At 38.7% G+C, this 15,445-nt stretch overlaps 1 protein-coding gene across 2 annotated transcripts in view; it reads left to right on the top strand.

Annotated features, from left to right (window-relative positions):
• The first annotated feature begins 673 nt into the window (after positions 1-673).
• The window catches only part of chd5 (chromodomain helicase DNA binding protein 5), a 49,775-nt gene continuing 35,003 nt past the window's right edge, over positions 674-15,445 (top strand). For both annotated transcript variants that reach the window (XM_081606924.1, XM_081606923.1), the window contains exons 1-2: positions 674-1,246; positions 14,994-15,145. In XM_081606924.1, the coding sequence (XP_081463050.1) occupies positions 1,180-1,246; positions 14,994-15,145 (219 nt within the window). In that variant the 5' untranslated portion in view covers positions 674-1,179. The remainder of the gene's footprint in view (positions 1,247-14,993; positions 15,146-15,445) is intronic.

Genomic DNA, 15,445 nt, shown 5'->3' with positions numbered 1-15,445 from the left:
TGCAATAAGCAATACAACAGAAATGACAGAAATTCAAACAAAGTGATCTCAAGAAAAGCAGCTGCATTCCAACTTCATGAATTGATGGGGTTTTAGTTTAAGAATTTTTATAGGTTGTTCCATGACTGCGATGAATAGTAGGAACATGCTCTTGCCAATCTGTCTGAACCTTGGAAATATTCAGAATAAAACTACTGGGAAAGTTCATAAATCTGATAACTAAAACATGTCATTGTTTTACAGTTTGCATATAAATGTACTTGTCAGAGTTAAATCTTTTTGATTACTTATTTGGCTGCTTAAGGCCAAAAAAAAAACAGAAGCAAAGCTTTGCAAAAGCTGGGCTATTAGTGCTTAATAATAGAAACTAATATCACTAAAATGTCTACACTTATTTTATTTTATTTTTTTGTAGTTTGATAAACCTGAAACTTATAGGCTCCCATAGTGAGATGTACCGCTGTGCACCTGCGGTAGCGATTGACAACGAACGACCGGAAATCAGGACATAAAACAGCTTTGATTTTATTTGCTACAAAATCATTTTAGAGTCGAATCTTTTTTTCAGTCTTGACGTGCTAAAACACAACCGTTCATCAATGTCTACGATTTTCTGCTTGCCTCTGTTTGTACATTTAAAGCTGCGGCTGTGAGCGATGTGCGAAGCAGCTGTGGCAGAAAGCTGCAGAAGTTTGGCTCTGAATTTCCCGGACTTGCAAGGAGAAGCGTGCAGCAGACAGGCGCTGGCATGCATTCTTCCATTAGCCGCACAAGGAGATGCTCTGTGGTGTTTTTTTTTTTTCCCCACAGTACTAGTTAAAGTAGTAACTAGGAGAGTATGACTAACTAGTTGTGGAGAAACTATGGGATGCATCGTCATGGCAACAGACCAGACGTCACAATCTGGGCATGTGTGTTCCATTTTTGTCTTTCTTATTTTTCAGACTGGAAGACCTGGATATAGATCTGTAGGGAAAAGAATATAAATGTTCATTTTTCTTTCTTTTTTTAGCCTGGAGGAAAAAAAGCCTGTTTTGACTGCAAGACAAAAAAAAAAAAAAAAAAAAAATCCACTGAGCGAGTTCTTTTTGGGTGAAGAAAGAGACTGTGCTGCGGCGTCTGGAGGGTTAACTTTCAGTATTCCCAGCCTAAAAGGGGTTTGGGGGCTATGAGATAAAGATGCCGGGGTCGCTGAGTAATGAAGACGAGGGACAGGACGACATGGATTTTGAAGACGATATGCCAGGTGAGGGAACGAGGGGAGGCGGGGTGTCCTTCACATTATTTTTGCGCCGCTACGCCTTGAATGCGGGGAAAAGGGCTTGTCCTGCGTTCCTGAGACCAAAGAGGAGGAGGAGGAGGAGGAAGAGTGGAGCGGTGCAATAAGCAGAGTCATTCCTTTTTTTTTTTTCCCTTCCTCTTTTACGACCCGGTGTGTTGAAGGTGGTGTTTTTGGATTTGCCTCCGGCTGTCCCTAAACATCCAGCTTGCTTTGGGGGTATCATGGAAATCCAGCTTTGTGTTTTTCCCGAGCTGTTGTGGCTTTCACAGGCTACATGCGTTCAGAAGTAAAAAGCTTTCCGCTCTATAAAATAATTAGAAAAAACACACACAAGTTGTGTCCTGGGAGCGGTTTATTGTCGCTGCAGTGTCAGTTTTATTTGTGCTGATTTTGTCATCGGTGCCTTTGAATAGACATTGGCTGCAGAGACGCCATCCTGGTCGGGTTTGTTGAAGATGCGCCGCCGACTATGATCCAACTTTATTTCTTTATTTATTTCTTTGGGCTCTGCATGGCCGCAGAGGTGTGAAAGCCACGTGTGGGCTACAATAAACAGCCTGTTCTGTTGCGTTGCGCACTCATGACAATGCCACCAGCACAGTTAGCTTTGGGTCGTGCATTAACCTAAATTACGTCCAACCTAAATTCTTCATCTGCAGCTCTGCCTAGTCGCACCAAAGCTGCATTCAAGACAGATTCCTGCTGTATTTTCTGTTGTTGCCAAATTAATACTTTGCAGTATGATGATGCGACTTTTTTCTTTCTTTCTTTTTTTTTTTTAGTTTTGTGGTTCATAATAGCGTTTATTCTTGCAGCAAATCTCAACTTCTCAGTGGTCTTTTGTTTAAAAAACAAATACTGTAATAGTCTTTAGGGCAAGAGCTAAATAGTGGTACATGGGGGTGCTAAGCTTAAACTGTTCTTTGTTGTTGCTGTGCACTACCAGACAGCTTGCTGAAAAGCCACTACAGTTTTTCCTCACCTACTACAAAATCTAATTGGGGTCTTTGGAAATATTTGTTTTATTTTTATTTCTTTAGGATGTTTCTGTATTTTTTTATGATATTGCAAAAATGGACTGCTATAGTGAGGGTCATTGAAAGTAGAATAAGTTATGTTTTAATAATATTATTTAGCAGCAATAATAGTAATAATTGGTTTGCTATTTTTAAGTCAAATCAGTTACGTTCTCTAATATGCTTTTGTTTACATGTTCCGTGTACCATGAAAATCAGTCACGTTTATTTGTACAGCACATTTCAGCAACAAGGCAGTTCAAAGTGCTTTACATCATGAAAACATAAAGGCATCATAAACACGTCATACAGTAGACATTATTCTGTCAAGTTTCATCATTAGAATCATCAATACACGTCAAATATGTGGGTCCATGTTTTGGTTATTGTGGATCAAAAGCAACTCTAAGCAGGTGGGATTTTTAGCCTTGATTTAAACAAACTGTGTTTCAGCTGTTTTGCTGTTTTCTATGAGTTTGTTCCAGATTTGTCATGCACAGAAGCTGAATTCTGCTTCCCTCGATTAAATTGATAAAAACTACCTAATTTAGCTCAGCTCAAACCAGTGATTTTTCACCATTTTATTTCATTCTGCTTTGAGGATCTATTTGTTTGAATCTTGAGACAGTTCTTAAATAATAAATCTTCTTCTCCTGCTTCTGTCTCAGATCACTGTGTTGAAAGGTTGTGTATATAACAGACTGAGTGAAAAAAAAAAAAAACTACGAATGAAAAATTCCAAGAAATATCTGTGCACAATGACTCCTGTCATTACTGTTACAGACTCAAGGTCAAATAGACTTGAAATACTGTATCTCTTATCAACTAAAAATTAATTTGAGAGAAGCAATTAATTAAAGACCCCTTTGTGTTATTTTTTAAAATATTGTACCATATTAATATTGGGCAAAATAGTATACACCGCCATGTGTATATGTCCGTAAATTTTACATATTACAATATTACTGATTGCAATATGTAAAATGCAAGCCTTATAGATAGAGTGTCATGGAGAGGGAGCTGAGTCTAGCCACTGTTTCTCTGCACTGTAAGAAGTCAGTTGAGGTGGTTTGAGCATCTGATCAAACCAGATGCTCAAACCTGCAGTTTTTGGCTTTCCCAGACACTTTCCACTGGGAGCAGACTCTGGAGCAGATCCACTGGAGAGACTAAATCTTCCATCATTAGAATACCTCGATGTCCCCCAGAATAAGCTGGATAACGGCAGATGGATGTATGTGTTTCCATCCGCAGCTGCTCCCCTCTTAATCCAATCCTGGATAAACAGAGGATGGATGGATTGATGGATGGATTATCAAAATATTGATGAATGCTTCAATCATTGACAACTGGCATCTTTATAAGCTTATAATCATGAAGAGACAAATGATAATGAGAAAGGAAAAAAACATATATCACTTCTGACTTGCAGGCGTACCTTGAGAGAGAACACAGTGACCTAATTGTTTATTAAACATGCGTTTAAAAATAAATATATACTTGCCTGTGGTAAGCCAGAAGATATCCAAGCAAGGATACAATTTGGAAAAGAAATTTTTGGTACATTAGTAAAAAATTTTAAGTCCAGGCTCAGTGCCATTATTTTTGTGAGTTTTTGGACGTCTAAGGACACACTTCATACAACATATACCACAGTGTATATTGTGCAAGGTTTGAAAGTGATTCACGTTGATTACACTGTCTTTATTTTATCATGGAACTATTTTGTCCATAAAATACAAAAAAAAAAAAAAAAACTGATTTGTAATATCATATGACTACAAAGTCATATGATATTACAAATCTGCTATTTTCTTGGTAATACATGCAAAAGACAATTAACTTTGGTCAATTAACAAAGATTACGCTCTGTGTCATAAGACCAGCACCTTTTTGAAGAGACATTCTTTCAATTAAATCACAACATTTTGGGAGTCTGTCTTTGAGGGACTTCATAGCCGTAGATGCTGTCCCATCAAGTCTGCATTCATCACAGCTCACGTGTTGGCCTCAGTCCCTTTGTGTTGCTCAAGAAGCTTACACTGTCACAGGCTGTTTTGTTATGTTTTTTGCTTTAATTGCTTTGTTCTTTACTAAAATTAAAAGATTATCATGGGCTTTTGTGTGCCTGCAAATGTAATCCTCGGTTGGATAAGGGTCTATTTTTGGATCACTCACTGTGAAGGTTGACACAATTTTCTTCCTGCTGTGCGTGCACATAGCCTAAGAATAAGAGAATCTTTTTGGGGTGCGTGTGCATTTGCAGATTAGCAATACCTCATTTCAGTACGGTTGTTTTCTGTTTTCTGTTCTTTACAGGACTCATTGAATTTAGATCACATTGTTTCTTATTGCCTTAGTCCTTCCATCAGCATGAGCACTTTAGATTTTAATAGCATGTTTGTATCTTTGTCTGAATCTTGCAGTAATCCATAAGGAAAGAAAATCTTAACTTTCTAGATTTTTATGGAGCAGGAATGCTGAGCAGCATAAATTGCTGTAGGTGATTGTGCATTAGGGCCAACAGAAAAGGAAATAATGTTATTTCCAGTTTGTTTCAACTTCTTCACTTGGGATTTGCGTGTGAACCTCTTTTTGAATGGGTCAGTATGCTAGCCAAGTCCTTGGAAGAAGGTCAGAAATGTTTCTGTTATTCAATTAAAATTTTTACAGACAGGCGGTTTGGCAAGTAGAGCTTTAGTCATCTTCCTAACTGAAACCGATGCCAGATTTCCCTTGGGAAAGTGACTGAGCAACCTCATCTTCTTCCAACACCTGGCACAGCCTGGTACACTCACCAAACAAAACATTTTTTGGTCACAGCTTTCTTTCCAGGGCCTTCACGGACCATTAGCTACATTCATTGGTCTTTTTATTTGGTACATGTGTATTTGCTTGATAACAAAGATTCCCAATATCATGTAGGAGAAACTCAAAGTATATGCTTCACAGCTAGCATGAGGTTTACTTCTTTTAATGTTGTGTTTAGTTTAGGTTTAACCATTCTTCTGTCTTTGTGTAAAGATAATTCAGTTTTAGACTAATCTGCCCAGAGAACATAATTTCAGAAGTCTTATTCTGCGATCAGTGTTTGGCACTGCGTAGGTGCACTGGAAGCCCAGATTGCTTTGATAGCTGCCTTCAGCTCATCTCCCTTCTTTGATAGGAACACTATGGTCATAGAACCAGCTTTTGGTACCTTTGCCAGTGTGTTTAGGCGCCAGGTGCTGCTGGAAAATAAAATCACCGTCTCCATACATCTTTTCAGCAGAGGGAAACATGAAGTGCTTTAACATTTCCTGGTAGACGGAAAGAGCGCTTTGACACATGGAATGTGACATTTGTAGCACATGTCTCGTATTCTGTGTGACGGCTCTTCTGGAATGGATTTTCCTTGACTATCTTCTCAAGACTGCTGTTGTCCCTATTGCTGGTCTACCTTCTCCTTCCTTTCACTCAATTTATTGTCAATGTGCTTGGGTTCAGAACTCTGTGAACAACCAGCTTCTTCAGGCAATGACCTTTTGTGGCTTATCCTCCTTGTAAAGGGTGTCAATGACTGTCTTCTGCACATCTATCAAGTCAGCTGTTTTCCCCAGGATTGTGTAACCTACTGATCCAGAGTAAGATAATGTTTAAAGACCAATTCAATTCAAATGCCAGTACATTCACTGCAATGCTTGATCATTTTCTATAAATTGTGTAAATCCCATGAAAAACTGTAGACTCAGTACATAAGACAGCAAGGAGCATTTCTTCTTCATTATGGTGGAAACCACTATAACTGAAGCAATTGCACATACGTGCATGTACATGTTCTTTCTAAGATAACTATGCCATGAATGTTAAACTCAAAACTTTACATGACAGATAAAGGTAAAGTTGATGTTATCCTAACCATATCTAAGTTTGAATAAACTTCTGAGGCAATCAAAAACACTAGCTTGACCAAGTTGTTATGTGAAATTTAGATCCTTAACAAAAAAGACAAACACTAACTGGGTACTTTATCTGATGCACTCTTTTAGTACTTGGTAAGATACCAGAAAAAAAAATTTTTGGAAACATTCCTTTTAATTATGTTTACATAATTGTGTTGTCAGCTGCACAGCCATGATGCATGACCTTCCATTCCACAACATCCCGAAGGTCCATTATTGGATTAAAATCTGGTTACCATGGAAGCCATTGGGGTAGAGTGAACTCATTGACATGCTCAAGTAACCAGTTGAAGATGATAAACTTTTTTGACATCTCAATTATTGACAGTCCCGTGTGAACGCCGGCACTAAAATTGAGAATCAGTTTGTAATGCAGCATTTTGTCTGTCAGTTACACCCGTTTTTTTCAGATTCTTTGTTGATTGTTGTCCAAGTTTCCTATTTTTAGCACACTGAAGTGATCCAGGAGTAGTGTGGTCAACAAAACACCTTAACTGCTACTCATTGGATACATTCTCTTTTTCTGTGCTTTCTCTGCACACCTGACCAATGCCTGTATGTGAAAATCATGCATCGATAGTTTCTGAAACACACACATATCGGCCTGTCTTGACCATGCCTCACTTAAGTCTCTTAAATCTCCTTTCTTTTTTATTCTGATTCTTGACTTGAACTTCAGTGAGTCTTATTACTCACCAATATGCCTAAATGAACCAAGTTGTTGCCATGTGATTGACTGATTAGCCGATATTACCAACAACTTAACGAAGACGGTGACAAGGTTACATTCTGACAATATAAAACTTAATCAATGCTTTTTATTTTCCAGATCTGGGAAATACTAAAATCAAGTTCTATATTTTTCCAGACTTCTCAATACATCTTTGCAACTTTGTCAATATTACTGTCACTACTGTTCAGTTTAAGCCACTTATTGTGCTGGATAGGTTACAGGGAAGACACATATTGGCATACTGAATCAGTGATTTGTGGTCAGTTATTCATTTATTGTTCTGTCATTGCAAGTACAGTTAAAAAAAGTTTCTAGATTTGTACACTTTGTGATCAATGTAATCCAAAGCTGTCACCTTTACAACGTCTGAGCCATGTCATCAACTGTGCATCTAAGAGAGATGTAAGGCTTGCTGTGTTCCCATCATGTCTTGCCTGGCAGGCACCGAGCACACATCTGAGACATAAAAGAGCTCCCTGTTTGAGATACTGAATATGTGCACTGCAGGTTTTCCTTTGAATGAGAGAAATATTAAGAAGAAAGAAACATGTGTGTCTGGCAGAGGTATACAGGAGAGTTGTAGACACCTCTATCCATTTCGGTTAACGTTTCACCTTTAAATGTTGTCTGGAGACACTGATCACATAAATTAACAGTGGAGTTTTGGAGACAAATTTCATCTGACCAGCCCAAGATAGCACAATGGGCTTGACATTGCCTCTGATTAAAGCTTTAAAATCAAAGTACTGCACTTATAGAGTACCTCCTGCTAGCTTTGCTAAGTAGCAGATAAGTGGTTGTTGAGGTTTGTGTGCCTACTACACAGGAATTCCTCCTCCCCAGTCTTGCACTCCTGCTACCCAGGGGAGTGGTAGACTGCAGGGCTAGTGTGGGCTGATTGACTTAGATGCATGTGCTGCATACTTGATGCCTTCCGGTCTGTCAGTGTAAGACACAGAAAGAAGGAAGACATGCAGATAGATGGACCAAAAGAGACAGACAGGAAAAGGCTGAGAATAGGAATTAGATCTGCTCAAACTCCACAGGGCAGTTACATCCCATGTGAATCTGATGTGTTGTTTGGGGATGTCTGTCTCCCTTACTTACTCCTCTGTAACCCGCTCTGGCATCACTGAAGTCTGCTGCGCTCAGCAGTCAGCACGTTTGTTCACAGCAGCTGTTAGACTGTACAGCTGACAACCCGCAGCCAGTCGCTTTAGTCCCAGCAAGCAGAAGACATGCACTGTGTACCTCAGTGGTCCTCCTGGGAGTTACCATTTACCGGCAGGCGAGCACTCCATTTATTTGTGTTTTGATGATTAAAGTTGATCCACACTCAGTGATGTGTGAATATGAGACTTATTGTGCCAAATGCCCTGCTGGTCTGATATTGATTCATCATGTTTATTTCAAAACAGACTAATTGTATATTTTAATGAAATGTGTTTTCCAATGTAAAAAAAAAATAATAATAGCAATAATAGGAAAAATTAGAGATGTGCCAATCAGGTTTTTTTCCTGCCGATACCGATACCAATCACCCATGAGGGCCGATCACCGATACTGATCACCGATACCAATCACATAATTATTATTATTATTTTTTTATCATAAACACTACCGGTTACATTATGTGGAAAAGGAACCATGAATTCACCTTAATTTAGACAAATCTTGTTTTTAATAACTTTTTCCAAGAAGAAAACTAAAGAAAACAGGCTTTCTGCAAATTGTACTGCTATCGGTAATACTATCTTTAACAGATTGATAACATATGAAGGCTCTGAAGAGGCTAAATAATGCAAAGAGCCAAAATTGCCAAAAAAATCCAAGTATAAAACTTAACATTCAAAGGCAAATACAGGTTCCATTACAATAAACAATCCAGAGTTACTGAATGAAAACTTCCTGATAGCATGGCGGCTAGCTGATTACTGCTAGTTTTGAGTGGCTGTTTCTGACCGAGCGGAGTAATTATGCAGAGCAGGGAGGAGATCAATTATTTTTTTAGAGATTATCTGTCTCATGTTAGGACAGCGAAAGTTTTAATACTTATGTAAAATGTATTTTTTTAGGTTAGATGCTGCGGCTTTAAACAGAGGTTTGGTGTGAGAGTCACTACCAGGTGGAGCAGAAGCGGCGCTCCGTCTGTGAAAGATTACTACCTGTAGCGCGTAGCAGCGGTTCAACAGCGAGAGCAGAACCAGCGTCTTACATCGCAGCTCGAAGACTTAAATAATTTTGCGGGTTATTTGTTTAGCTTTCTGACCGTCATGCTAATCCGGGTGAGTGTTTGTAGCTGTGCGCTGCTTTACCTGCTATCTGATCCTCCATGTCTTTACTGCAGTGAGCCTCGATGTAGCCAAACTCCGTCAAATATGGCAATATGCCGTATTAGCAGTGGTGGAGAAAGTACTCAAAAAATGTACTTAAGTAAAAGTACAAATACACCGTCAAAAATGTACTTAAGTAAAAGTCAAAGTACCACATTAACATTGTACTTAAGTAAAAGTAAAAAAGTCCTGGCTTTTAAAAATACTTAAGTATTAAAAGTAAAAGTACTCGCTGAATGCATTACCTAATCGCTAATATCATAAAGTGTGCCGATCGCATTTAATTTTAATACATCAGAAATGTGCCATTTTAATTAACACTACCACAGATTAAACATGTTCTTATTGTGTTTATTCTCTGTAACAGTTTAGTCTTAGATATGTGATTCTATGAATCATAATTTCAGGGATGGAAACATTTTGTCTCCTGTCCTAACATAGCATGAACTTCAATAGTCACATTTATTTAGAAAGAAATCTAACTGAAAGGGGATGTAAAGAAGGTGTGGGCGGGGTGGAGGACATGCAACCAAGGAGCCATGTAGCAGAGTTGTAGTCAAGACCACCGAACCCGAGACCAAGACCAGCGCCCCGCGTTAAATGACACAATAACATTAAGTTTACCTATCAAAATTGGTTTTCAGATTGATCTGAAAGATCCACATTCCCATAAAAACACTTAGATATTAAATACTTAGAGCTGAAATATATTTAACCAGTATCAATTAAAACTCACTTCATTCTATTTTGCTTTCATCGCTGTGCTACAATCCGCAGAGGTCTCCTGCTATTCCTAGAAAAATAACGCCCTGGGCGGTTGCCCATATTGCATATGTCAGAAACCACAATTGAAACATCGCAATTAACGGTAAATAACGTTCAACTATGAACACTGTCCAACGTTCAACTTTTACTTATTCAGCGATTAAATGAATGTCTACCGCACACTGTGTACCGCAGTGTACACAAGAACAAAGAACGGCTCTCAGTGAGGCTTCAGTCCTTAGGACTTAGTAAAGATCCGTCCAGAAGAATCGGATCGTTCCTGAATGTCATATCACTATATTGCAGACTTTGGTCACAGCGTTGTCCCATAAATGCGACACCTCAGTCAACACCTCCACACAATAATTCAGCGCATGAGTGACAACTTTTTTTCATCAAATGCAACATGTGTCTCAGTACAGCTAGCTTTGCTAGCACAGATCTTACCTTTCTTTAAGCTTTCCTTCCAAGTGACGCTAAAAGTTGGACGAAGTTCCACCGTCTGTGAAAGCGATGCGCTGCTGATTTTACATATCAATTTATGCAGCGCTATTATATTATAGACAAACATCTCCTCCCGCTCAGAGGAAACCACTGCGCATGTCTGGAGCTCCGCGTGCGAGTAAAGGTGGAGCCGATGGGTGACAACAGACACTAAGTCACGTTATTGCTCGGATTTTACGGGGCCACCTTAAGTCCCTGAACGTCACATTTTAACGGAAGAAAAGAGCAACGCGACTTGGATGTAACGAGTAACGCGACAGTTTTGTAGAAATGTAGTGAAGTAGAAAGTACAGATACTTACTGTAAAATGTAGTGGAGTAAAAGTAGAAAGTCCCCATTATTAAATCTACTTAAGTAAAGTACAGATACACGAAAACTGTACTTAAGTACAGTAACGAAGTACTTGTACTTCGTTACTTTCCACCACTGCGGTATTAGCTTTGTTGTGTTGATGCATTTTGACGTGCTTCAATTTTCCGCCGCAACACGCAAACCTCCCCATTCACTCAGTGCGTTATAGTTCCACATCGCTTAGGATTTGTTGCTGCGCGTTTGCGCAGTGTGAAGGAAAGAGGAGACCAGCTGCACAGACAGGCTGCGAAATGAGATGCAGATGATCGGTATCGACAACAAGAGCCAATGATCGCCGATCAACGATCATGCACTTTTTCACGAAAATCGGCCGATTATGATCGGTGACCGATCGATCGGCACACCTCTAGAAAAAATGATATAGTGCTATTTGGTTTAACACTAGATAGGATAATGAAACCTTGACAGCTCATTAAAAGATTCAGGTTTTGAAATTGAAGATGTCAGAAATGAAAACCGTTACTGAGTTGAAGCAATGTTCCGCCTAGTTAAAACAAACATGATTCTTTCTTTGAAACTCATTTATATGTGTTGAACCTCTTAAGAAAGCTACTTTATTTCAACACAATTTACCAAAAGAGTAAAAATAACAACTTACAATTTTATTTGAAACAACAAATTATCAAATTGCCAGCAGGCTTAGGAACTCTTTTGAAGATTAAGTTCTTGAATTTAACTGTAGCCTGATTCAGAATTTTACACACTGTGTGACATTGCAAACAAAGCCTATACGTCTTTTTACAAATCTCAGTTGAAATAAGGACTGAGACTTTGCAACTCTTAAAGGCTCGACACAGAAGGCAACATCACTCTCTCCTTACATATCTAATTTGCGTGAGAAGGTGACTATGACTTGCTTTACTCCAGCAAAGCAACCAGCGAAATTTGTGCATGTAACATTTCGAGGTTGTGCACATAGATGTGCTCACATGGTCTTATGGGGCAACACAAGAAATATTCACCTTTTGTTGCTGTCGCTGCTGTCACTCTCACGTCTCTATGTTGAGTTCACTCCAATGGCAAAAAACCTTTGCCTTTCACTGTTGTTCATCGCTCCATGTGTGTCAAGCCCATTACACATTTTGTTTTGATCTAAGCTATTCTGTTGTAGCTCTGGCTGTGTGTCTAGAGATGTTGTCCTGAGTACCTTTGCTGACTTGCGGCAAACATTTTGACAAATGAGACTTCAAATTTTTCCAACCAGGATTACATGGCCACTGACAGGCCATTATTATGGATGACTAATTGTTATGTTTTCAACAGATTCCCTAAAATGAGCTGTGGATCTCTGCAGCTCCTTCAGACTAACCAGGGCCTCTTAGCTGCTTTCTCCAATTAATACTCTCCATGCGAGTTCAATTCTCAAAGCATTTACATCTCCCTCCTCAGTCAAGCTCATGTCTTGTTCCAAACACCATTAGTTTTGAGACTAAATTCCTCACAGGTTGTCTTGATTAGTCACTTTAAAAGATAACTGGTTATGGTAGATTTTTTAGGCATAATCTATAGCTATGAAATAGTGTACCAGTACTTTTTACATTTTGAAGTCTTCTGTTCCCTTTTGTTTAAAAATTGAAATGTATAGCTTGCCATTGCACAATGTATGTATCAATGGCAACTTGCAGATATGTTATCCACAGTTGTTCCTCACAGTGCATGGTGCTGCATGGCAAAAGACTTAGTGTCATGAATGGTGCTGGTCATTTAAGTCTCAGTAGCACTTTGTCCTAGAACATCTTGTCCTGAGAGAAGGTAATCAATACCTTGCAGTATGGAGTGGATTTAAAGGAGAACTTGTGAAACAGCTTGTATCAGTGGCATCACAACAAGTATTTTTTTCTTTTACAGTCTTTCTGACTTTAACTTTGAAACTCTCCAAAAAATTGCAACCCCTCCCTTATAAACCCCCCCCCCAAAAAAACCTGGTTTTCAGTTTGTGAAATGTGTTCCTATTTCAAACATCACAGCTTACAAAAACTGTTGGTGTTTCAAACGAAAAGATGCATAATTGCCTTTTGTAACTACATTTACTTTGTAACTCAATCTTAGGGTCAGGTATTTTATTAGTTGCATCAGTCAGAACAATCTTAGGTCCTCATCTAAATTTCTTTTAGACAATTTGACAGATATCCAGCAGTCTGACACTTTTCAAACAGTTTTGTAATCAGTATCTTTAGGATAGTGCAGAAAATTTGTATGCGACTGTTTATATTTTTCTCTGATGCAAAGTAGCTATAACTTGCCACCACAGAAATGGCTGTGGCACAAGACAATAAATCACACAAGTTGGCTGTCATATTTGTTAATATCAAGCTAGAAAGAGAAAACAGTTAACATTGAGAACTGCAACAAATTATTCTCAGCTTTCAAACACTTTTTCTATATTTGCTGCTATCAAATACAAATTGAGCTAAATCTAATAATAAACATTTCCTTGTTTCTCCGATCGATATGTTACTTTTTTTCTGTTTTTAAGAGCAGCAAGTGGGTGAAATAGTTTAATGTGGGGATTTCCATGAATCCATAATGTGTCTAAGTTAATCATTTTTAAAATTCCTTTAGCAAGTTACATCTCAACCACATCACTATCACTTAAACTTCCAGCTTAAATATAACTGGAAATGTGATCAGTTCTTGGCAGAAGTCAAGAAGTTTATTGAAATGACTTGGTGTCTTTTCACAGTTGAAACTTTTAAATTACAATTTTTGAAAAAGTTCATATCAAGGATTGTGGGACTGTGGAAGGTCCCACAATCCGTCCAAAGCTGGACTGCTTTGTCCATTCCAAAACAAGTTCTTATGTGTTTCAGATCACTGTCCTGTTAGCATGCCATGCTGTAGCTGTCACTCTAAGAAACAAGGATAATTAGAATGTAATGGAACAACCCAGGAACTACTAGCCTGGTAAAAACCAACCCATTGTTCTATGCTTTTCTCCATACAGAGGGTCTGAACCCTCAGCTATTGAGAAACAATTGCTTACTGGAAGCTTGAATTCTATTTAATTTTTAACTGATTGGATCTGATTATACCCAATTGCTAACATTTGGCTGTGATATATGTTGTGTGCCAGCTCAATGGAGTGATTCAGAAATAGTGTGTGCCGTAACAATCCCGTGGGGAGTAGGGCCACAACATCTTTGCCAGCAATTAAAAGTCTTGGTTTGACTTTAGTTGCTTAATGTTTGGAAGCGGGACCAACATGGACCGAATGGCTTCATTCACTTCTTTTGTTACCATTGCCAAACTATAACCAGGGCAGACTACAATTCTAAAACCACACAGAAAATTTACGGCACGTCATTTTTCACAACTCCTTCTGTTTTCTGATTGGCCCGGTTGAACCACAACTGGAGAAATCAAGCTTAATGGTAGAAATCCCAGACAGAGCACTGAAGGGAGATGAGAATCAAGCTGAGCTGTGTAAGAAGGCAGCGGCCAGGTGAAGGGAGTACCAAACCGTGTCGCCTCAATGAATTTGAACATGCTGCAACAGAAGCGTTACTGTCCACAGTGAAAAACATTTTACATAGCCACTGACTTTGACAGTGACAAGTAGACAATTATCACCTTAAGGTTTTGAGTTTTTTTTAAAAATCACAATTAAAAATATTTAACTTACTAAGAAACATGTGAATTATGCGAGTCTCTGTGTAGATGTTTTAAGCCTATAAATTTGACCCTGTGCTAAATAGAGATAATATATGAAAATTTCAAACTTATGAACCCATTTCTGGTTTTCAAAAATACAAAATTTTTCTTGAACATATATTCCATCCTGGAATACAATAGTTGAGATATTTTTAAAGATCAGCATTAATGTAACATTAATGCCTGTGATAAATGAATGTAAACCTCACAGTGAATCTTTAAGTTGTTTGTATTTCATTTCTTTCAGTCCTTACTTCCACAAATAGATTTCTTTTAAGTCTCTCTTTCATGTCTTTTTTTGAGGAAAATTAAAAACAACTATTAACAAAAACTGTTTCAGTTTATATGGCATATTTTCTTAAGTATGAACATGAACACATTTTTCTCTGTGTCCAGATGAAGATGACGAAACTGAGCGCAACACCGTTCCCCTCACGGCCCTCGCCAGCTTCTTCTCTGATGATGACTCCCTCAAAAAGCAGAAGAAGAAAAAGCCCAAAAAGATAAAAGAGGGGAAAATACCGAAAGTTAAGAAGAGGAAAAAAGAGGTAAGATCTTGTTCACACACAGCCCCGTCTGTCATCACCTCAAACACAAAGGTTTGCCAGGAATTCTGGCTCAAGCTGTGCGGCCTCATTCTTTGATTCTCACGCTATCACAGTTTTGATGCTTTTGCAATTGGATCAGAGTTCTGCTTTGGCTGCTGGACTGCCTCTGTAATCGAAATGAGAGGCAGTGGACTGTTTCGGGCCTAGGGGAGGTTGGCAGCAGAGTCACTGTTACTGCCAGTGTAAGCTGTGGGCGCCAAGTGCCAGTTTAGAGTGTGGATTTGTGCCTGTGGTGCTGGT

Source organism: Poecilia reticulata, chromosome 5 (assembly GCF_904066995.2).
Source record: "Poecilia reticulata chromosome 5, P_reticulata-male-v2, whole genome shotgun sequence".
NCBI lineage: Eukaryota > Metazoa > Chordata > Actinopteri > Cyprinodontiformes > Poeciliidae > Poecilia > Poecilia reticulata.
The sequence above is the reverse complement of the archived record's forward strand: the minus strand, read 5'-3'. Positions and strand labels throughout refer to the sequence as shown.